Raw genomic sequence first — 24,802 nt, 5'->3', positions numbered from 1 at the left:
TGGAGGGACCAGGGGTTTTTAATCACAGGGCGGGCCCATTCTAGAAGCTACAGGAAGTGGCCCTGGGGACCTGCCTCAGCCTCAGTTCAGATTCTCATTCCCCTGAGAGCCTGCTGGAATATCAGCCATGCTTGTCACAGCGGGTTCCCTACTAGGGGCCATTTGGACCGTGCTCCATCTCCGGATTTTGCTGCTGGCTGCTGTCACCTTTCTGTTCCTGGCTGATTTCCTCAAACACCGGCGCCCCAAGAACTACCCGCCAGGGCCTTGGCGCCTGCCCTTAGTGGGTTGCTTGTTCCATTTGGATCCTAAACAGCCACACCTATCCCTTCAGCAGGTAGGAAGAGGCAACAGTGTCTGGCTGTGTCCTGGGACTGGATATTGGCACTGGAAACTGGAGGACCTGGCTGTAGGCTAACACTGACAGCCCTCTAACCCAGAGATAAGGTGTTCAGATTACAAACACTTGTAGATTTTCCTGTTATCTGTCGACGAAAGATTCCTAGTGAGATTTTTATGGACAGAGAACATATTCTGATTTTAATTCTTGTAAATATGTCAGGGTAGATTTGACGATATGATAATCTATCTTCATAAATACATCATGGTGGTTTAAGAAATGGGATGTCTCATATGTTGGTTACATACCCGTCCAGTTTTGTTTTTTTTTAAAGTATGTTCCTCTCTTGACCTGTGTACATATCATTTCTCTGATTTGTCTTTTTGAGCCTAGTTTGATCCTTCTGCGCCTTTGCAGACTGCTCACTTACTGACTTTATCAACACCAGAGAAAGATGTCTCCAGCTTCACTAGGAGTCGTCTGTTTTTCCATTCAGTTCTTGAACCCCCTCCCCACCCCCGCCCTGTATTGGAAAGACTGTTATGTATACAGAGTACACAAGTCCTTATGCTCTATGACCCTCTTTTCTCCCAATGTTCCTTATTATCTACAGTGATCTTCTCTGCTTAGATAGTGAACACTCCAGCCTTGTGTGATTATCCCTGTCACTTTCCAGTACCTGTGAAGAGTGGTTATGTCTGATTATTTTTTACCAATTGAGGCTTTCAGCCCATATGTTTTCCCTCTGTTTCCCGACCTCTTTTTTCTTTTATTCTGCCTTCCCTGTGTGTTCCTTGAATACTTTCCAAATAATTGCCTCTCTATTCCTCTTAGCTCTTTCATTGTATCTCTTGTATATCTTTGTATCACCCTCCCGGCAGGCATCTACTCAGTTATTCAATGCACACATGCAGCTGAGACTTTGCTAACACTATTTCAAGGCAAACAACTACAAATTGTGGAGGACCTTGTCTCCCCTCTATAGCACAGCTCTCTAGGTTGTTGTCTAAACACACACACACACACACACACACACACACACACACACACACACACACACACACACGAGAACCACATCAGACACTAACCTGGGTCTTCAGTGCCCTGTGCAGCTGGAACTTAAAGGCAGAAGTGTCTCTTGTCTTTGCTCCTTACTCTTCCTCCTACAGATCCATCGTTTTGGGGTGGTTTTTTTGTTTGTTTGTTTGTTTGTTGTTTTTTGTTTTGTTTGTTTGGCTTTATTGTTTATTTGTTTGTTTGTTTGCCTTTCGTGTTCAGTTTCCAATCTGACCTTCAGCACTTCCTTTCCCTGTTTTTTCAGAGAGAGGCTGTGGGAGAAGGAGATTTCTTAGCTTTGCCCTACCTCAGAATGCACTCCTCACCTCATTCCCACACTGTTTTTCTCCTAATTTTGACAACTGATTACCAGTCTGCAGCACTTAATGGTTTTAGATGTCCTCCCACTTAATTCTGTACTTTGTAGTTTCTGGTGAGAAATAATTTCCAATTTCCCCTTAAGTGGAAGGACCCCACCATCTGCTTTCAATATTTTTTCCTTTGCTTTAGCTTTCAATTTGATTATGATGTTTATTTGTTTTTTGACTTCTTTGAGGATTTTATGCTGTTTGCATCTTTTACATAGTTTTTTATTTTGCCAAATTGAGAAGTTTTAGCTATTCACACATTTCATGGTCTACATCCCCCTTCCCCCATATACACAGGCACACTATTTTTCTGGAAGAGTTGTTGCCTCTGTGTGCCTCTTGTTTTTCTGGGACAATGGGAGAGAGAGAGAGAGAGTAAAGAAGTAAAGGCTGGCCATGAGCAAGTAGAGAGAAGGGGGAAGGGAATGGAGAGAGGGGGGAAAGGGAATAGGGAGAGAGTGAGAGTAAGAAAGGAAGAGCAAGAGAGCAAGAGAGTGAGGAAGGGGCAAGCTGCCCCTTTTAAAGTGAGTCAGGCACGCCTGGCTTTTGCCAGGTAATTGTGGAATGGGGAGCTCAGACAAAATGCTAAAGAAACCAAGTTCAGATTACACTTCTTAGGTTTAAGAACTTAAATCAGTGAAGTCTTTCAAGGTCACATATATGGCCCAGTGCCATGTCTCACTAATCTTAAGTGTCTTACTTTTCTTTATTTGGAACATTGACTCTGCTGAATCTTGCTGTTTGAACTTTGCAGGCTATTGCAATGGTTGCACTGCTCGTCTGCTATTGATTTTGCTACGTCTTATACCTCCCATTTCAGTCTGTTGCTATTTTTCTATGTCCAGTTTTTATTTTATTTATCATTCTGTACTTTATTATTTTAATCACTTTAGAACTTCTTTTGCATGACTAACAACGTTGCACAATGGAAAGTACGCTCTGCATTATAATGTCTTCTGGGGGGGCCCTCTGCAGCTTTTAATCCGCAGGAAGCAATTGCAGACAGATCTGGCACACTTGAGAGTCAAAGGCTAGAAGTCCAGGAAATTAGCTGACCTCTCTATCTTGATGGATGGTAAGATAAAAGTGACTGTTTCATATTTGAGCTAGGAATATACATGGGCAGAGAGCTTGTACTATGGAAAGAAGACATTCATTGCCTTTACTACCTTGTCTTGGAACAGTGGTTCTCAACTTTCCTTATGCTCTGATCCTATAACAGTTTCTTATATTGTGGTGATGTCCAAGAATAACATTTTTTGGTTGCTACTTCATAATTGTTTTGATGGTCTTAGGCGACCACTGTGAAAGGTCATAGCCCACAGGTTGAGAACCACTGTCTTAGATGCTGTTTCTCCCTCAAGAATAAGTATGAGATCTGTTGTTGTAAAAATATAAAAGTTAATAATTATAGTTGTCTTTTACCCCGCTAGGTCTGCACCGAGGTGTCCCAAGATATCTGCTAGATATCTGGGTGGAAACACATCCCAGCCGCACACTTTCCTACATTCAAATACTCACATAAAAGAACACACAACACAATAATCTTTGACCCATTTGGGAAGATATAATTGCCCACTTAAACATACAAAGCCCAGTACCATCCATCCCTTAAGAACATTGATAACAACCTGTAAATACACAGAGCAGAATCTTAACATCACCTGCAATGGCTTCTCCCCCTCTCCTCTCTCTCTCCTCCTTTCTGTCCTAGTCTCTTCCTCTTCCTTCAAACGTCTCTCCCGCCCATCCTTCCTTCTCCTCCAATGATAGGCCTCCTTCTATCCTGTACCTGCCCCTCACCTGTACTTTACAAATTCAATGGGGAGGTGGTTCTGGTGAAGTCACCTGAGTTCTGAGTACTGATTAGGCAGCTGTCCTTGGGGCAATGGAATTAGCATCAAAATACAGATAACTTCAGGGCAAACCACAACAGAGATCCACCGTGGTACTCCTTACCAGTTAAGACCCTCCTAAATTAAACCAAATTTTCACTTATTCCCAGAACTTGTCCGTCACTACTATCCATAGTCAATAATCTTTCTTGAAAGGCTTAAAAATCTCAAGGAGACATTCATGAAGATAAAGTTAAAAACTGATGTACATTTCTATGTGTACTTCACTTACATCTTCTTGAAGAAATGACATAGAGTTAGTTACTCAGAAATCTTCTCTGCATAGCAGCTGTTTAAAGGCATTCTCTGGCTAAACAGGGATGTTTATAAAACTATACCAAGCATGCACAGACCTTCCTTGACCTCTGGGCTGTCGTGCAAACTGTAATCTTGCTTTCATTAGAATTCAAAATGCCTCAGTTAGAGAATTCGCTTATTTGTTGCTACCCATATTTCATGCCTTCTCCTAGTGACATTGGGTAGCTGCATACCTAATCCAGACTTGCTAAATTTATTGGGGTTTTCTATAGGGAAATTTGTATTCTTAGTGTGTATCAAAATTGAGCTTAAAGCATTTTGAGTAAAAGTTTCTAAACATTTCTACAAAGGAAGATGCTTGCTTCCCTGTCCTTCACAGTTCCTACATTAGTCCCAATGGCTTTATACATATTTGTCATATCTGGACACACAGACATGGGCTAAGTTGTGACTGCTGTAATATTTTTCAGTTTGTGAAGAAATATGGGAATGTTTTAAGCCTGGATTTTGCTAACATTCCTTCAGTGGTTGTAACTGGCATGCCCTTAATCAAAGAAATCTTTACTCAAATGGAGCACAATTTTTTGAATCGCCCTGTCACTCTTCTCCGAAAACATCTCTTTAACAAAAATGGTAAGTTTCTTGATCAATATGTAGTGTGTTTTTATAATTTTTGTCACATGGTAAAAGTTCCTGTCCATCTGTAAATGAAGCAGGATGCCACATTTCCTGAATGAAAACATCGTTAGGGTGAAACCATGTGTCCTGTACACCGACTCTTGATGCTTTGGTAGTAAGCCCAGTCAGACACACTGTGCTCTCACTTCCCTTTTCCCACTCCCAACCTCTGCTCTAGAAAAACAGATGAATCACCTTCCTACTGATGATACTCTTCTTGTTTATAACTCTTCAAATACAATCATTAAAGTGATGACATTAAGGGGTCTTTAGCCTTCTGGCCAATAATATAACAGGCTGGTTTGAATACGCATTATCATTCCAAAATAATCAGAAGGTCGATATCAGACTATTTTATGGAGATAGGCAAAAGGATTTGAGGATTTCTCTGAAAGTTACAAAACTAATGGAAGCATGGCATTATTGCACATGCCATGATAGTTGGTGAACACTGATTATGCCAGAACGATCTTCCTCCTTGCCTCTAGACTCTCTGTGTTTGGGATACTCCCCCTTCTTACTTTCTTGAGTCATTTATTCACTCTACTGTATGTTTTGGCTAGAACATTGTCCACAAAACTTTCTTACATCATGTGTCTTGTTGTATCCATGAGTGTATTCCTGCTGCTCAACTTAACATATGCAGCAGTGAATTAGTTAACTGCTCTGGATAGCAGCAGGTCACACACACTGCACCTCCATGCCCCTGCAAGATCTCTCTAGATTCACGAGATACTTTTAATAGGTCTTCCTATCTCAATAACTGGCCACTTTAAAATTCCTTGCAGCTTTCACACACTCCCCTCTGGTATCCCTGGCTAAACACCTTCTAAATCTATAATTCATCTTTGCTGCCCTGTTACTTTCTGGGCACCCCCCGCCCCTCCCATAGAGCCACATTCTCTTTCCACCTACATTGTTGGATAATTTCTGTCATGCAGCTGTTAAATCTCATCTCTCTTGCTCCAAGAGCCATGGCAGTTCTCCACTTCTCCCTCTATCCCTCTGTCCATTGCTGCCACAATCAAAAATCCTGCCTCTGTCTCCCTGTCCAGTTATTGGCTGTAAGGCAATTCTTTACTACCAATCAAAGCCATCTGGGGGGCAGAGACCCTCAGGCTGAAGCATGACTTTTGGGAGCTGAATTAAGACAAAGCATTAGAACCAATTCCGAACAAACATGAACTTCTAGACTTGTATGATCAGAGTATGGACTTCAGATCTGGAGAAAACTGAAACGTGAATAAAAGTTGCTCTCTTATAACTATATTTCTTTATAAAGTATGCTTTGTGCCTTTGTCTGAGCTTTTGCATCAGGTAGAATGAATGGGCCTTCATTAATTGTTAATAAGCACATGGATTTTCTGAAAGCACTAAATCCCATTATATGCAAGGAATGCTGTTGTAAGTAACCAGTAAATACCAGTTCCCTTGCTTTGGGATTGTCTCTCTAGATAGCTGCCAAGTGCTTATTGACCTTTCTTCTTTGCACCATACACATGTCCATCCAGTTCATCGGGAAATTTTAAATGAGACTTATAATAACATAATGTGGAATCTCTTCTTTCCAGGATTGATCTTCTCCAGTGGCCAGACATGGAAGGAGCAAAGGAGGTTTGCCCTGATGACTCTGAGGAACTTTGGACTAGGAAAGAAGAGCTTAGAGCAGCGAATACAAGAGGAAGCCTACCACCTTGTGGAGGCCATAAAAGATGAGGGAGGTGGGCATTTCACAGTGCAGGTGTAGGGGGCTGTGGTCTTATGTTTGTTGAGCAAATTTTTATTAATTGCCTAAGAGTTTATCCTGGGCCTGCTCTGGGCTAGGCACTGAAGATTGAACAGTGAACTTATAGCTCTGACCTCGACCTAGAGAGCTGAAGCCTAGCAAATAAAATGGGTTATTAATCACTTTGTTGACCTTAAATCCTCGTCACCAGTCTGACTTTACAGCCATTGACAGAAACCTTGGTTCATGTCAGCACTGTGCATGTGCTGTGGCCAGAGCCCATCCATTATTTCATTCTCTCCAGTAATTATGCAGGGGAAGGAGCAGTTGAGAGATTGTTTTCTTTATAGATAAATAATACAAACATAAATATCTTTGAATGGCCCAAGTTTCTCTTTTCCCACCTCCAGGACTGCCTTTTGACCCTCACTTCAATATCAACAAAGCAGTCTCTAATATCATTTGCTCTGTCACCTTTGGGGAGCGCTTTGAGTACCATGACAGTCAGTTTCAGGAGATGCTGAGGCTACTGGATGAGGCCATGTGTTTGGAGTCATCAATGATGTGCCAGGTAAGCACGCTCATATCTCAGGAATTCAAACTCAGGACTAATTCAAACAGACAGGCTCCTCTTTTTATATTTTAGAGCTTTTTCAGGTAATGTATAATATCATAAAGTTGAGGTTAATACGTGTATTCAAATCTTTGTTGATGTCAGTGTTTTGATAATATTCAAAACTTGTACATGAAAATAATATTTTTAATATTTAAACAAAGTACCAACATGTGCAGGATGACCTGCATGTGTAAATGTCGTTGTTGTTGTTGAAAACTAACCCTATTTCCAGCTCAGGCTCTCTGTCATTCCTCTGTGTGTGCTGACTTTTGTTAACTAAGACTAGGGTTGGCAAAATGTATGACCTTCTGGTAATAATCCTGCCTTGATGTTAGAGCTTTTGGGCTGTTTCCAAACTTGTGATGTTAAGAATATTGCAATGGATATTCTGGTGCTGGTGTTGATCTGAATCTAGTCACTCATTTGTCTTGAATTTACATCAGCACATTAAAAAAACTAATTAAAAGTTCAAAAGTGGATCCTATTTTTATTTCAATTAATACTTGATGTTGTGAATCTTATAAAACAATAGCATAAAATTTGCTCTTCAAACATCACCCATAGCTGGGGAAGCCTATGTCCAAATTCTTGTCCCTTCAATCATTAGCATCTTCCAAATATTTCCCACAAATTACTAGTCTCTCAGCCTTATTCCTATACATGTAAGACAGTTTTAAAGGAAAATTAACTCCTAAGATTACCCACATGCTTCCCAGTTGTTTTGCTACCTTGGAATAAAGATATGTGAGGGAGTGTACACATTTGTATGTGTTTAAATTATGTGTTCTCAAGGGACCACTTTTCCTTATATCAATTGCATGCCACTATTAATTTTTTAACTCTTTCACTAAAAATGGTGCTTTAATTTTGAAAACTGAAAGAACATGTAACAGAAAAAATATAACTGTGACCACTGCACACGTAAGAATCAGTTACAACAAGGGTCAGCAGACATCCAGCCACATATCATGTGTCCTACTATTACTGCCTCTGACCTGGAATTATGGAGCAAACTTAGAGTGTCTTTGTTATATTTGTGCTGGTTACAACATCTAATGGGCTAGAATTTCCTTCTGAAATAGAAGAGTTGCTCTTGAACAATGGAGTTCTGTCAACTTTATAGTTTTAAAATTTTTTAACTAATTAAATAACAATGGTTGTCATTATGATATCTTCAGACATGTACCACTATGATTTTACTGTTTCCTCTCAGAAAATGAGCTTGCTCCCATTCTCCCTCAGTTTGCTCTCTTATCAAGTATACTGGATTCTATTTTCACCCGACTTAGGTCTCCAGATCTCCTTTCTAACTTCCTGCCTTGAAAATTCAGGAGTCTTTTTTCCTTTATTTACTATGTTTCTTGTAGTTTTTGAAATCACTGGTGTGGATACCATTTCTGGAATTTTTTAGAGGATCTTTTAATGGAGTTACCTAGTCTTCAAAGTTTAATCTACAGTATTAGTCTTTGAGATGAAAACAAACTTCTGAAGCAACAACTTTGTGTCTTGCAAAATACAAAAACACACATAAATTGAATTGGGGCACTTTAGTATATCACCAACAGCCAAAGAGTGGAAACAATGCTAAAACTACTGAGTGTGCTATAACATCTCAAAGTTATTTAATTTAATGCACTGTTAAATGTATGTATAAGTGAATGAGATACTTGAAGGAAATGGGGCAAGGGACAAGAATAGGTGAAATAATTTAAAGGAAAAAAGGAGAAGGGGGGAGGGAAAGAATGTTAGCCACTGGGTAAGACTAAAATAGGGGACAGAGAAAAAAGTAGATGTATCAATAATAAAAATGTTCAAAAGTAAATGTAAGAACAGGAAGAAAATGTAAAATATAAGTATTATTTTAAAAATATAATTATTATTTTAAAACCAGTAAGATAAATTGAATATATAAATAAGGAAAGCATAGAGTGCAAAATAAAAATGAAAATTAAACTAAAGAAATCCTAGTGCCAAAAGTGAGGCAAGGTATATTCATAATTAGATGAATAAATACGGGAGAGAAAGTAAAATTAAGTGCGCAAAGCAAAATTTCTCAGCATATCAAGGCCCTTACTACAAAGACTGACAACATGAGTTTGATTCTGGGAATTGACATGATGGAAGGATAGAGCCATGTCCCTCAAGTTATCCTCTGAATCTCCAAAGATGTACCATGTCATGTGAGCATAGGCACACACACACACACACACACACACACACACACATATAATGTATGGGTTTTTGCTTGCCCTTTGGTTTGTGTTGTTGCTGAGTTTATATGGGTAAATGCCTTGTGTCTATCAGAATTGTCAGAACACAGCCACCATGTGTCTTATTTACATATCAGGAGCCTTTGCTGACCACACTTAGCTTTGCATTCCATGGAGTAGGCATAACCTTTCGCCATCCCGAGATTCCTCAGATCTTACCACCTGGGTGTTTCTTTAACAAAAGGGTATCTCCCAAGTACTTTGGGAGCTGGAGAAGAAATCACAGCATGGAGATGAATGTACGCTGTGAGATCCAGACAAACTGCCTTTATACTTCCAGGGCTTCCGATTCCCTGCTGGTCGAATGCACTGTGGGTATCCTATATACCCCTAAAACTCCAGAGATCTCTTGCTCAACAGTAGTGAAAGACAGATTAGCTGAAGCGTGCATGTAACCTGCTGACCTCAGACTCAGAGCTACTGCACTCAGGGTCAGATGCTGCTGAGGAGCTCTGTTCCTGCCCACTGAGGGTAGGGAGTCTCCCTAGCCACTTCCCAACCTAATCCAGGATCTTGCTATCAGCCACCCTTGGGCCTACTAGTATTAGCTCCCTCTTCTGTCCATAACCATCTCTCTAGATCTACCCTCACCCAAAGGCTACAGTGAGAGAAAAATCTGAGATTCTCTGATCCATGAGTGCTCCATGATTTCGGGCCTCTGGGTGGCTCAGTTTCTAGCAATGCATTCTCTGACAAATTGTCACCTAGGTACTCCACTTCAAGTGGAAATCAGGACAAAATGGGACTTTCTCTTCCATTGACCCACTAATGAAAGGAATCAGTTTGACTAGCAGCCTCACTTATCGGCTTGTCCTGTAGAAGGTTGACTGCCAACCTTCTGATGCCAGACCTTTAGAAGAGGCTTCTGAGCTTCCCCCCAAGGCAACCCTCTGGTTCAAGAGTGTCCTGCGTATTCTTCTTCTTTGTCTAGGATCTTTTCCTTCCCTCCATGGATTCCCAAGCTGTTCCTCTATTTCCCCTTGGGATAGAATCTGCTTTCCTTGTCAGTCTTTGCTACTAGGCTCTCACAAGCAACTTCTAGCACATCATGTTACCCAGAACTCCAACTTTGTAAGCTTTTACAATACACTTGGATACACATAAACTTTAATGCTCTCTCTTCTTAATTAGGACTGTTCTTTTTGTCTAACCCTCTTTTCTTCTTTTCCTCATTCAAGATATCCCATGTGTTAAGCATGGGCTGCTCTGCTTTCCCTCAGACGTCATCTAGAAAACCACTCTCCGGGTTTCATTTTCAAATCTCAGGTGCTTCTATTTTGGAAGTTTCCTTTTAAACCAACATCAATTAGCTATAAATGCTGTACTACATATGATAATTGTTCCCCTTCTACTGAAACACTTATTTCCCTTCATTGAAAGTATTAAGATGTGAGGAACAAGAGAGATCAATTGGCATTTAAAAGCAGAGACTGATTTTGAAGAAGTCCCAAATTTGGTTCCTAGAGCTCAGGTTGGATAACCACAAAGTCTGTGACTCCAGGAGACCAGATGTTTCTGGCTTCCATAGGCACCCAAATTTATGAATTAATTGTACCCCATATACATAATTAAAATTAAATAGTATTTTTGAATTATTAAATTTTGGGAACTAATTTGGCATTATTTTATGGTTTATCGTTATCTGAATTTTATTGTTTTAACTTATTAAATATTCTCATTTAACATCCCCAACTATAAATTGAAAAGACTTTTATAATTTCCTGTTACTTTAGTCCTTGCCTTAAAATTTGATTATTGTAGGGGCTACAGAGATGGCCTAAGCTCTTAGGAGTATTAGTTGGTCTTACGTAGGACCATACCTTAGTTTTAGAGCATCTGAACAGTGATTTTCAACAATTTATAACTTCAGTTCAAGGGGCTTCAATGTTCTCTTCTGGCTTCTGCAGGCACCAGAATCATGCAAAACATACATACACATAAAGTAAAATAATCTAAATAAAATTGATAGCCTTAAACATTCAGCATCTGGGATAATTATTTTTGACATCTCTAAAATAATGCAGATCTTTAGAAACCCGTTCTGCAGTGGTGTCTACCTTACTATCCTCATGCTTTTTCATTTATTCTGATTTTAACAAGAATATATACAGTTAATTGCTTTTTATGTTCTCTTTTAATCACATCACCTAGTTTTATGATTGGAGCCTTTTCTTCAGTTCCATTTAGGGTGGTAAAGTCCTTTGCTGGTAAAACTGAAATGTCTGTGGAGGGTGGGGCGATGGAGAGAGAGTCAAGATGGCTCCACTGTCCCACTGTAAGACAAAAGGGAAATACAAGACTGTTTTGGAATGTGTCACCATGTGTCTTCATGACTGTCTTATTTTTCCCAATCAGCTCTACAATATCTTTCCAAGGATACTTCAGTATCTTCCTGGATCACACCAAACACTTTTCAGCAACTGGAGAAAACTGAAGTTGTTTATTTCTGATATTATTAAGAATCACCGGAGAGACTGGGATCCAGATGAGCCAAGGGACTTCATTGATGCTTTCCTCAAGGAAATGGCAAAGGTGGGGAAGATGCTGCAGTATTGTCTTCTGTGTGTGGAAGAAGCATCAGTTTAATGATTTCTGATTGATCCTACAATGTGTTTCCTTATTGGTTTGACATGGCACAGATGTGTTCCCTCACAGCACTGTATCATCCTTGCATGCCTGTTCTTCAGGCAAGCTTTGTGTGGAAATAGTGAGAACTCAATTCTGATTCTACAGGACACAGATCCTTTTTGCTATGTCTTCTTCTTTAATCTTCAATGCCAGGACAACAGCATCTATTTCTCCCTGATCACTACTTCCACATTTATATCTCATCTCTTTGATTATGAACCTGGAGCTACCTCTTATAAGAATATTTCAGGATAATCTCTGTTTTTGAAAATTACTCACACATACAAGCTTTATTATGGAGTATTATTTAATATGCACAGGAATAAATAGATGGACATCTGAGGATAATTACTTGGCACACTACAGGAAAATTAAATGGAAAGGATATAGTACTTAAGAGGTATACAATTGCATTTATTTAGGATTATTGGGGACATTAAAAATAAAGGTCTAAGCCATTTGGTGGGAGACCATGACAATGCTAGACACTATCTTTATGCGTTTCTCTTAGCTTTTATCCATATGTGAATGAGCTGCATAATAAACAAAAGTAGCAATTAAGCTTCAGAGGCCAGTTTTGTTACAAGTTGGTCTAGGGTCAGTTACTGACTGCATCTTACCCACCCATCTCTGCAAGATAAAACAAAATATACCTGAATGCTGAAGTTTAACTTTAAGATTTAGATGAAGCCCTCTAACTCCCATAAAAACATCCAGTGATACACAAGACCCTAGACAGCAGCCAGTTTGTTAGGGTTGTTACTTTTGCACCATTATGACAATACTTGACAAAAAGAGCACAAAATAGATTTATTTTGGCTCACAGTGTCAGTAAGTCGGATCCATCACTACAAAGAAGAAATGACAGAGAAGTTAAGCTCAAGGTAGCAAAATGCCTATGGTGAAGTCTAGTCACATAATGACACATTAAGAAGCAGAGACCAAGGCAAGATCTAAGGCCTCGATATAACTTTAAGAGCCATGCCCTTAGTGATTGGATGCATCCAGATATTGCCTACCCCCAATATTACAGAACCTCCAAAAAATACTTCAGACTACTAGGAATCAAGAATTCAAAACATGAGCCAGTAGTAATTGTGCAATTTCATTGCAGATCCAAACCATATCACAAAATATACAGCCTTGATCTCACCAGGTATCCTAATGGTGCACATTACTGGATCAGTGGTGTAAGCTAGGATAAATTGGGTCCCTCCTCTGACCAGAGGCCAAATAGTAAATTTTTCATCCTCTTGGTTTTTTTTTACTTGCCTTTGATAATATTAATAAAAGCAGTGTTGTACTTTTGTCTTCAGAGGAAGAGATAACTAATTACTTGTCCCATACAAGTATTAAACTATCAATATTAAGAGCAATTGTAACAAATTTATACTTCTAGAGTAAGCTGATGAAGATGATGTTATGTCATAAAAATAATTGATATAAACAGAAAAGTCTTAACTAGAAAAGATTACCAGTGAAATCAGAAAAGCAGTGAACAAAGAGAGCTGATTGGATTCTTTCTGGCATCAACAAAATCATTTGTTGAGCCTTGACTATGTACCTGTGGTATCTCACAATATTGATAATGGCATGTTAATGTGTGTTTTATACTCTCATTTTATCAACATGACACAAAGCAGGTTGAGTGAATACCCTAGACAATATATTTACTTAGTGATATGGCTGATACTAGAAGACAAATATGATTTTTATCCCATCTTCTTATCACTGGACAAAGGTTTTCCAAATGTTTAACCAGAAGAAAATAGTTATAATGATTTTCATCAACCCAAGTGCCATACTGCTTTGGACAGCTTGCAGAACTTGGGAAAGGAAAATTCTTCATGAGAAGACCAAAAGGAATATCACTTTTCAAAACTCTATCCCAAGGTCTTGACTCAAAACCTCTGAATAAACAAACACACATTGCCTTTCCAGTACCCAGACAAGACTACTACAAGTTTCAATGAAGAAAACCTCATCTGCAGTACTTTGGATCTTTTCTTTGCTGGTACAGAGACAACATCCACTACACTGCGCTGGGCTCTGCTCTGCATGGCCCTGTACCCAGAAGTCCAAGGTGAGTGTGTGCTGACTGCACGTAGACAAAGTGGAGTGATGCTTCTACAATCTGTGGTTCAAATGGGACTAGAAGATGGCATGGAGGGGTAGGAAAAGGTAGAGTACCTGGGAGGTAATGTGCACTTGGAAAGGGGCACATTCTCCACATGTTTGATCAGGATTGTGGTGGGTCCATCTCATAAAGAATTGAACTTAGAACAAAGCAAAGAAGAGAAGTGACAATGTGGTAAGTTCCAGCAAAGAGTCACTTTACCTCAGAGTATCCATAGATTCCCTCCTTTGTTTTTAACAACACATTCCTATTTGCCCTGGAAATGCCTTAGTCTGGTTTCTGGAGTCATGTGATGCGCTTCTCTTTGCCCATTCTCCACCCTCCCCACCCTGCGTGGTAGCATCCCTGTGTTGCCTGTCCGCATTCCTGTGTTGCCTGTCCGCATCCCTGTGTTGCCTGTCCGCATTCCTGTGTTGCCTGTACGCATTCCTGTGTTGCCTGTCCGCATTCCTGTGTTGCCTGTCCTATCTTGCTGCTCTCCTTATTCCTGCATCTAAGTCATGACATTGGGTCTTCCATCTACCAACAATGTACTGTTCCAATTTCTGCCAACTCTAGAAGAATTTTGCAAGGCTCCACCTGTCTAAGGTGTTTCCCATTTCTCCAGGAATTTACTGACTGGGGAATTGTCACTTTCTTCCTCCAGAGAGGAATAATGCTCCTCCATCACTGAGCTTTATATATAACTTTAACATCACTTCGCTGCCTGTTGTCCATGACAAAGAATTATCTGTCTCACAATTTCTCTTCCTCTACATATAGAAGATTTTAACAGGTGCTTGTTAGGATCGCTTTTTTATTCCATGAATCATTTCCTATTTTAAATTGTAGCTCACAGTTTATTCATTTATAAAGTCAATTTAGTACATTTTGAAAACCAAACAGAGCAAGAGTTCTGCCCATATGATGAAGTCAAATTTGCCCATAATCTTTATTTCATCTTTGGGTGAGTGACTCTCTGTGCATGTATGTATGAGTTTATGTGCATATGCATGTTCAGGCCACAAGCCAAGTTCTTCAGAAGCATAGTTCACTTAAAAAAAAAAAGATAAGTTCTTTCATTAACCTGGAATTCAACAAATAACCATTGAGTCCCAGGGGTCCGCTTCTCTCTGCATCTCCAGCATATTAGAACTACAAGTTTTTGCCATCACAACTGACTTTTGTATATAGCTTCTAGGGACCAGACTTAGGTTCTCGTGCTTGCAAAGGAAGAATTTTTACCAACTGAGCTATCTCCCCAGAGTAACCTTTTTTTATGAATATAAAATGTGTACTTAGTATGTATATATCTTTACCTATTATATATTTTGAATCACCATTTAAAATGAATTTTTTTCTGAATGTTATACAACTTTCTTGTTGTATTTTAAGGGATGTGTGAGAATTCCATGGCACAAGTATAGGAGTCATAGCACAGCCTGCAGGAATCAATTGTCTCTTTCACCATGTAGACCCTAAGGTTTAACTCAGGTCACTAGGTAATTCAACACTGTCAGCCGTCTAGCTAGCCTAAGACCACATTTTTTTTACATTTAAAATCAACTCACTTAGATTAAACATTTGACTCCTGAAAATAAGATGCCAACATATTTAAATAATACAATTACAACCATGTTCATTTTACAACATGCACAATAGTCAAGAGATGGTAAAAAACAGAGAACTCATGGGCCAGGAATAAATAAAGTATGAAATATATATGGATCAAAAGAAAATTAATCAGACATAAGAAGTTCATTTTAATTTTTTGATTTATGTAATGTATATGAGTGCTTCACCTGAGTATGTATAATACATGCTCGTCTTGTACCTAAAGAAGTCAGAAAAAAAATCAGAATCCCTGGAACTCTAGTTACAGATGGCTGTGAGCCATCATATGTGTGCTGGGAACCAAGCACAGGTCCTCTGAAGAAGCAAGAAGTGATCTTAACCACTGAGTCACGCACCATCTTCTCCAGAAAATGAAGTCTGATGCCCCATTAATTCAGGGAATTATTCTAACTTAAAAAATATGGTTCCCAAATTACAAATACTCTACTATCTAATGGAAATAATAGTCAAATTGTATACCACATAGAATTAGAATACACAGAGAGGGAAAACATTATTTGTAACATGGACAGAGACCTTTTCACAAAATAAAGTTTGAGCAATAACATGTACAACAACATGAACATATTAAATGCTGGTGAATTACTGAGGTAAAAGTGGTGAGAAAAGTGGCTGTGGTTGGTGGTCCATACCATTAATCTCAATACTTGACAGATTTGAAACAGTTCAAATGACCCTGGCCATATAGATGAAATCCTGCCTCAAAAGCCATCATGGTAATAGCAATAAATTTTACATTATATAAAATTTGTATGAAATTAATTTTCACAAGTAAAGTAATAGTAAAGGGCACAAAGTTCCAAGTTCATTTAAAATGAATTGTAGAACCAGACAATCAAACAAAATTAGTTCCACCTCTATTACTCTTGAGAAAGAGGAGTCATATTGATAGACAGCTTGCAGAATCAATCACTTATTACTGTAAACGTTTGTGTTACTCTCAAAACAGCCTCAAGGTGAAGCAGACTAATCCCAAAAGAAAACTGAATCTCAAAGAATGTAAGAATCTTCACCAGGATGTGTCTAGCAAAACACTGCTGTCCACAGACCACAGACATATATCTCCTTAGATATTAGACTTCAAAGATGTGCTGCAGTCTGAACGTTTGTGTCCTCCTTGCCAAACTCATATTCTACTCTAATCTCAATGTGATTATTCAGGAGATTGGTGCCTTTCCAAAAGAAGTACCAGAGAGATTCCTTTTTCCTTGGTAGCATGAGGATACAACACGTATGAGACAGGAAGTTGTTGTCTACCAGGCAAGGAAACTTACAGTGTCTTGATCTGTGGAGTTCCAAGCTCTAGAACTACAAAGAATACATTCATGCTGTTTTGTAACCCACTCAGTGAACGGTGCTTGTTTGTAGGAACCTGACAAGATAGTGCTGTGTGCATACCTAAGATACTTAGTTCAGATTTTATATATTTTATATATTTTATGATTACATTGTCAGCTCGAAGGAAGTTATTGAATTGACAGTTTTATTTTTAAAAAAGCTATCTGAAGGTTTGAGGAAACTTTTATTTCTTTATATCTTGGATGCTAAGATGAAATAAAAGCAGATGAGGTCTCAGAGACAGCTACTATATTGTTAGAAAAAAAAAGCATTGAACTTTTAAAATTAATAGAATTTCCTGTTTTGTTTTGTCCTAGAAAAAATGCAGGTTGAGATTGACAGAGTGATTGGCCAAGGAAGACAGCCAAACCTGGCAGACCGAGACTCCATGCCCTACACCAACGCCGTCATTCACGAGGTGCAGAGAATAGGCAACATCATCCCCTTTAATGTTCCCAGGGAAGTGGCAGTTGACACCTATTTGGCTGGATTTAACTTGCCAAAGGTAACCACTTTCCCAGTCTCAAATCCTCCAGTATATCTCTACCATCATCCTGGGTGCCTAAAGTTAAAAAGTGACATGAATTGCTGACCTAAGAAATAATTTCAATGAGAAAGGAAGTTTACTTTTTTGCTAAAACTTTCTATGTGTCTCGGCGGATATTCAAATCTATTCTGAGGAATCTAGAAAGGAAGATTCTTAGATCAGATGTATTTAGGCCAAACATGGCTTTGCTTGCTAAGGGATGACACAGCATCTTTCTGTTCTAGTGGTGGCAAAGGACGTTTGCTGTGGAAGCAGAAAGCTACCCTTGTGGTTACTATTCCCTTTACTATTGAGCAATTCATAGCTTGAAGTTTGGTCTGAATTTTTCCCAACGCTCTTTGTATTTCTTCTGTTCATTGATTTATCTTCAAATAACCAAACCAACCTTTTCCACAGACCCACATCAACTCTGGGTACTAAGAAATATAAATGGCTATGTTCAAAGGAGGCAGAGAACCATAGCCTGGAAACAGATAGGCCTATTTCAATGCTGATTTTACTTTCTACCACAATAGAGGCACATTACCTAGCCAAGTTACAGCTTCAGTTCCTACAAAATTCATTCCACCCAATCATAGGCTCCATATGGGTATAAGGATGGAATTATACATACATGTACGCGCGCATGCGCGTACACACACACACTCACACACATATATATGTGTGTGTGTATATATATATATATATATATATATATATAATCTTCCACTCAGAATAGAATCTAGAATCAAAGGAATATTTATTAAACACCTGCAAAGTTTGAGTCTGGCCTAGGGATACCTGAATAATGAGAGACCCTGCTTATAATCTCTGAGGACTACTCACAGGAGAGAATGTTGTTTCTCTGTGATGCTGGCAAGTTGGGGTGAAGAACGACAGCTAAAAAGCACCAGTGCTGCTTCTGGAAGAAGATATATTGGAGATGGGGACTGAAGGGGAGTTAAGAATTAACCATGTGCTGAAATGGGGAGGGATATTCCTTTCAAAACAAGAAGCCTTAAAACATGAATGGTCTGGTTGAGGTCATAAACGAAGACTACTATGGTGGAAAACCAGTAAGAGTGGAAGGATAAAGCAACAACAGGAAATGGCTCACTTTGGTGACTCTGGATATTGTGTCATATGTGCCTTGATAGGGATGCTTTTTCATACATTCCTGGGTCTTTGACTAACGGTGTGATCTCTTTGATAATGTATCGGAAATAATGGAGAATCAGAGATGAAGGAGATCTACCATACAGCTGCTATGGTCTTAATTAGGTAGCAGGTTCATCATCCCATGGATGCTTTTAAGTCTTCATATCAGGCTTATACTAGCCACTTTTAGTAAAGTAGATCTATCCTTTAATGAGACATAGTCCACCTACATTTGTAAATGACTGAAGTGTATCAGACAATAACAAATCAGTTGGGGAGAATGGGGAAGTTCAGGGATCAAGTATCTTGCATTTTGGAGCTTGAGAATCACCTTTGTGGGAGTTTTCATTAAGTCGTCACTTTCTGCCATCATTTCTAGGGTACTATGATTCTAACCAACTTAACTGCACTGCACAGGGACCCTAAAGAGTGGGCCACCCCGGACACCTTCAACCCAGAGCACTTTTTGGAGAATGGACAGTTTAAGAAGAGAGAATCCTTTCTGCCTTTCTCAATGGGTGAGTTGTGATGTGCAGGAGAGAATTCAAACTTCCTCCATATATTTTCCTTCCTCTCTTTGCTCTAGTTCTAATTCTGTGCTCTAGTTGGGATGTCTCCAGATGAGCATGTCTATTGTGGATCTATCTTTCTTTTTTTCAACTAAAATTTTTATATAATATATCCTGATCACAGTGTCCTCTCTCCCAATTCCTCCACTGTCCATTGCCCTCCTTACCTTCTCACATACTCTATGCCCCTTCTTTCTCTTCCTTTCTTTAGAAAATTAAAAAAAACAGGCAAACACACACACACACACACACACACAAACACACACAAGCACACACAGAAAGACACACAAGGAACTGAAAAGAAACAAAAGAAACACACACAGAGAAACATACACAAAGATTTGAAAAAGGAACAAAAGAAACACACACACACACACACACGCACGCACACACACGCACACACACACACACACTCACACCCAAACCCATAAAACTAGGAAACCATATTATACAAGCAAAACACATACAAAGGTAAAGACCAGCAGCCATTTGTTGTGGCATGGAACTACATCAGTTCTGTTGTCTGGAAGACATTTTTTCTTTGGAGTCATTCATCCCGTCTCTAGCTCCTGTCACCTTTTGACCTCCTCTTCTACATAGTACTCTGAGTCTTGAAGGTAGGGGTTTGAAGATATTCCATTTAGAATTGAGTCTTTAAAAAAATCTTTTAGCCTTTGCACTTTGTCCAGTTATGAGTGTTTGTGCTAGTTCCCTTCCACTACAAGAGGAAGCTTCTCTTATGATGGCTGAGCCAGGAACGAACCTAAAGGGATAAGAGAATATCATATGGAGTCATTTTAGTGCTCTGTTCTTTCAGCAGAACAGTAGAATTTTCTTTTTCTTATAGGCCTGTGCCCAATTTAATCTATTGTTCATGGCTATCCAAGAAGTGTTAGGTGTGGCTTCCATATCACGGAGTGGGTTGTAAGTCCACTTGTGTAGTGGTTGGTTACGTCTACATTTATGCCACTATTACAACAGCATATTTTCTAGACAAGTCACCATGCAACACTGTAACTCCGGTCATAGAGATTGTAAGACATGCAGGACTGAAAGGCAGAAGAAATCTCTCAGGCAAGAGACAGTGAAATAGATTTGTTTTCTTCAGAGTTTGAATGAAGTATTCTTCCCCCAGGTATTTCACTTCTCCTCCGATATAAAAAGACTTTCCCATCTTTATGAGCTTTACAATAAAAAGAGCAACACAAAGTGATTCACAGATGCCTTGCTATTAGGAATTACTTTATACCCTCTTCTTTATAGACTTCATTAGCAAGCACACTGTCTCATGCATAAGAATCTATTCGTCTATAATTAGAGAGAAAATGGATTGGTATCTTCTTTATTCCTGTAGACAAATTCAATATATTCCAAGAATATGTATTAGCATACTTGGGCTATTTTTAGACCTGATCTCCATTACAACTAAATTGTAATTCACCTCCTCTGTTACAATTCCTTTTACTGTAAAGTTCACTGAATTCATGTGTACCAATGTCTTGCTGCATAACAAGTGATCCCAATCTACTAGCTTACCGATATCATTCTCATGTATACAGGTGAGATAAGTGATCTTGTATGTGTAAAAGCTGAGCTGGTTACATGAAAATCTGCTGTGACCTCACCTGAACAAAATAGTGTTATTTCCATATTTCCCATTGGCAAACCAGCTGTCTGTTCAAAATATCCCAAAGGGGAGGACAGAGACACACAGGCCTGGTAAGGTTCAGGCTACAAATTGTTACATCATGACTTCCGCTGCATTCCGGTGACCTATTCAAGCCACAAGGCTAACCAGAACTTAAGGGCAGGGGAATTATTGCAGTCTTTGATTGGAATAGCACTGAAGAGTCAGTACACATAATATGGAACTTATGGAAGAGGGCGATGAGATCTACCCTGCTTTCAACATCTCTTTCTGATGGAGTAGAAAAAAAAAGTTCAGTTGCCTAAAAATGTTCACACTGGTGTGGCATAATGAAAACGTTTCCAGGATTAGCAGTTTGCTAAAAGCTGTCAATATTGTCTGCCCCACTCTGACCTTTGGAATGCAGCTACTGTTCCACCTGCCTTCTCTCAACTTCCTATGTGCAGCATCCGTATATGAAGGAAATTCCATTGTCAGCTACTTTTTGCTTGGCAAAAGAAAGTAGGCATAGGGTTATTTACCTGTGTAATATTAGGACACATGGCACAATTCTTGAAACTTCAAATCCTGCCTGTTTATTGACCAAACACATGGCAACTCCATGCTAGCAAGAGTCTTTGCACCTCAGTACATCAAATCACTGACTTAGAGGAGCTATGCTTAGGAAGAACTTTGACAAAAGCCTGGTCATTTCTCTCATTTTAATACTGGTGGAATTCAAGTGTGTTATGTGAGGTGAAATGGCCCAAGCACAGTTTTAAGCAGGCAGTGGTGGTTAGCTGGCTGCCATTGCAACACAACTGACATAAAGCATGTGGAAGGAGGAAAGGTTTATTTTGACTCTTGCTCTTGGATCTATTCTTTGATTTACTCTAAAGATTTCAAATTCAGTATCCCTTGTTTTCATCCTTTTTAAAGCATGTTCATCCTCATGAGCTAATTGTGAATACTGCCAGCCATGGAGCTGTGGCAGGACGCAGACTGCATGTTTGTCAAGTGAGAAAGATTTAGCGCTTTGAAAATGAGTGGGAGCCCGCTGCTGAGCTCGGGTTCCTGACATTTCAGGTCAAGTTTTATCCTGAAGGAGGAATTCTTCTAGAAGAATCTTGGGAACTTACAGCAGAGTTGATTTTGATTCTATTAACAAGTTACCCATCATATGCCTAGGCATACTTAAGATGAAGACGAAGAGAACAAAGATGAATTAAATACATTGCTTGAACACACAGGTGAAAACTATAATGTCCGGGCTATTTAACACACAGGTACTGAAAAGTTTTGCCTGTAGCATCTACTTTTAATGGTTAAAATGTATCTTCAGATTGTTTGCTGCACCATTATCTGCTTTATTGTTTATCTTTGTTAAGTGAGTTTGAAAAGCACTTGAACTGTTCACACACTCCCAGTCAGCACAGGCCCTTTCTCCTATTGTCCTATGCCATGCTCTCCCAGGATGGCCTGGTCCCTGAGAGCATTCAATTTGTGATCCTGGACTTTTACTTCATATGTTTGGAGGAGGCAAAGCAGATGCTAGACATAAGTAAACAATTTGTGGGACTTGAATTCCAGCATCTACTCAAATTCTTCAAATGGTAGCTAGGGACACCAATTCCTGGACGTACCACTGGCGGCTGAGTAAATTCATTTTTGTTTGTTTGTTTCGTTTTGCTTGTTTTTTGTCTTACAGGAAAGCGAGCATGTCTTGGAGAACAACTGGCCAGGTCCGAGCTGTTCATTTTTATCACTTCTCTTATCCAAAAATTTACCTTCAAGCCCCCGGTCAACGAGAAGCTTAGTCTGCAATTCAGAATGTCCGTCACCATTTCCCCAGTCAGTCACCGCCTTTGCGCAATTCCTAGGCTGTGATGTCGAAGAGGAAAGTATGAAGAAATGGCATCTGCATGGAGGACACTGGTGTCTGCTCACATTGAGGGGATAGAATTAAAGATGACTGAGGGAGTGTGTGCAATGAGACTAAGGAAATTGAATCAAGTTATGGGTTCATTAAGTAGAAAGCCACTTGTGAGCTCAATGGTACAGCTTCACGACTGACATCTTGCAGAGAAAAATGATTCTTCCAGAAAAGAAAATGATTACGGGATCATGGAGAATGGATTAAGTGACTATGTAAATCATAAAAACGATCATAAAATTTATACCTTTACTTTGCCTCCTATTTTTCTCCTTTCATTGATGTGCATTTGCTTCTGGACTGCAGACATAGTTCAGCTATATTGCTAAAAGGAGTAAATAAGAGTTACTCTGATTCTGCGGTGAAGGCAGTATAGATGTCCACCTAAAGGCTCTCCTATTTGTCAGATCTATAGCTGCCTTGCCTTGCTCTGCCTCTAAGTGGTCCATTTGAAAGTCAGTCTGGCAGGATGACTCCCAACAGGCAGGCTAAGCAAGTGCTATAGAAGCAGTTTCTATGAATTACTTATAGCAGTAGGATCTTGACCTTGGACCCAGGATATGGTAAGGAGTAACCACAGAAAAACAAATTCTGGAAGCATTCTGATTCAGGAAAGATTTCCTATACCCATTTAACTTTTTTTACCTAGAATCCTCCACTAGAAGTTTGTCCAGAAACATTCTTTCATAGGACTTGGCTATGTTGGATATGAATGTCACTTGCCTCTAAGATTACATCATTCCAGTTACTAGCCTGAACATACTTGGCCCTGGCACAACATTTTTCAATGGGTGTGATCAGGAAGGGCAAATAACAATGATAAAGTAAGCTACTGACAAGAAAATTTGACCTCCTTACTATTAAAACAACAAAGTTGCCTAATGAAGGACATCACCCCAAAATTTTTTGGTTCCCAAGAAGCTAGGCCTCAGAGATTTAAATGGGTTAGAGACAAAATCACCAATACTGGTGACTTTGTGATTCAGTGAAAAGCTGATTCGAGCAAAACCTTGAGAAACAGCACCATAAACCATGATAGCAAGCAAGCACTTGTGTGGGGTAGCCTGAGGTTCCATTCCAAGGTCAGGGTATCTACAGAAAATGGGTAATGCTAACTCCTACACCACACGTTTGATACTACACAGTAAATGTGTCTCTGTATGTGTCAGTGTTAGAGTAATAAAAGGGGCCAAGAGGCCAGGACATTTAAGAAGTTTCGAAAAGGACTGGGAAGCCAAAGCTGGGGATCTGATAGGAAGGTCAGAGCCCCTGTAATAATACCATAGCAAACCAAACAGAGAGTGGAAAGCCTGAGAAGCAATGGTAGTGTGAGTGGGAACAATATGAATCAAGGCTTGTGAGTGAAGTTTCAGAACGGAGTCCAGCTGCAGAGAAAACAGGGCACTACTTCAACTAGACAAAGAAGTGGGTTAGATGGATGGATGGCCGATTCAGACAGGCAAACAAGTAGATGGACTGATAGCATTCAAATAGACCAGGAATACCCTGGCTGACGGTCTTTGACACACATTCTTGGTGAGGACCATAGTGACTGCAGAGCTTGGTCTCCACCTTTTTATGGGATCCAGGTAGGGAGTTGATAGGCCTCTTTTCTTAGCTTGGTGTGTCCAATAGTTTTCTTTTGCCTGTAAGCTCAGACATTCAAAACTGTTTCTTGCACAGGGCCAGATGCTGCTGCATTGGATAGCCAGGCTCCCTGCAAACTGGGTCCTTCCCTTTATTAACAAAAGTGCTCAGAAGCCCCAGTTGTGACCCCTGGAGCACACAGCCTCTTCAGGTTACATAGCATGGCAGGAAAGCAAGTACAGCCTCTGATTGCCTAGACGCAAGGCAGCTTGAATAGAAACTCCACAGCTTTTCTTCACCTGTCAGTCATTTGTAGCTTCTAGCATAAGCTATATATTAACTTAGAGACCTCTGCTCAATAGCAACTTACAAGAACAAGACACTTCCTTATTCTCATAGGCTACTGTTGCTGTCAAGATCTAAACCTTGGAGCCTGTCTGTGTTATTCACAGTGTTATTAAAAGAGACTTACCTAAAA

At 39.5% G+C, this 24,802-nt stretch overlaps 1 protein-coding gene across 1 annotated transcript; it reads left to right on the top strand.

Moving 5' to 3' along the window:
- The first annotated feature begins 118 nt into the window (after positions 1–118).
- Cyp2j3 (cytochrome P450, family 2, subfamily j, polypeptide 3) lies at positions 119–24,802 on the top strand. The gene is given in 9 exon segments (NM_175766.4): positions 119–337; positions 4,388–4,550; positions 6,167–6,316; positions 6,732–6,892; positions 11,563–11,739; positions 13,777–13,918; positions 17,242–17,429; positions 18,988–19,126; positions 22,513–24,802. Coding segments are annotated over 9 exon segments (1,509 nt in total). The 5' UTR covers positions 119–127; the 3' UTR covers positions 22,692–24,802.

The sequence above is a fragment of the Rattus norvegicus genome, chromosome 5 (genome assembly GCF_021556685.1).
Source record: "Rattus norvegicus strain SHRSP/BbbUtx chromosome 5, alternate assembly SHRSP_T2T, whole genome shotgun sequence".
Taxonomy (NCBI): domain Eukaryota; kingdom Metazoa; phylum Chordata; class Mammalia; order Rodentia; family Muridae; genus Rattus; species Rattus norvegicus.
The sequence above is the reverse complement of the archived record's forward strand: the minus strand, read 5'-3'. Positions and strand labels throughout refer to the sequence as shown.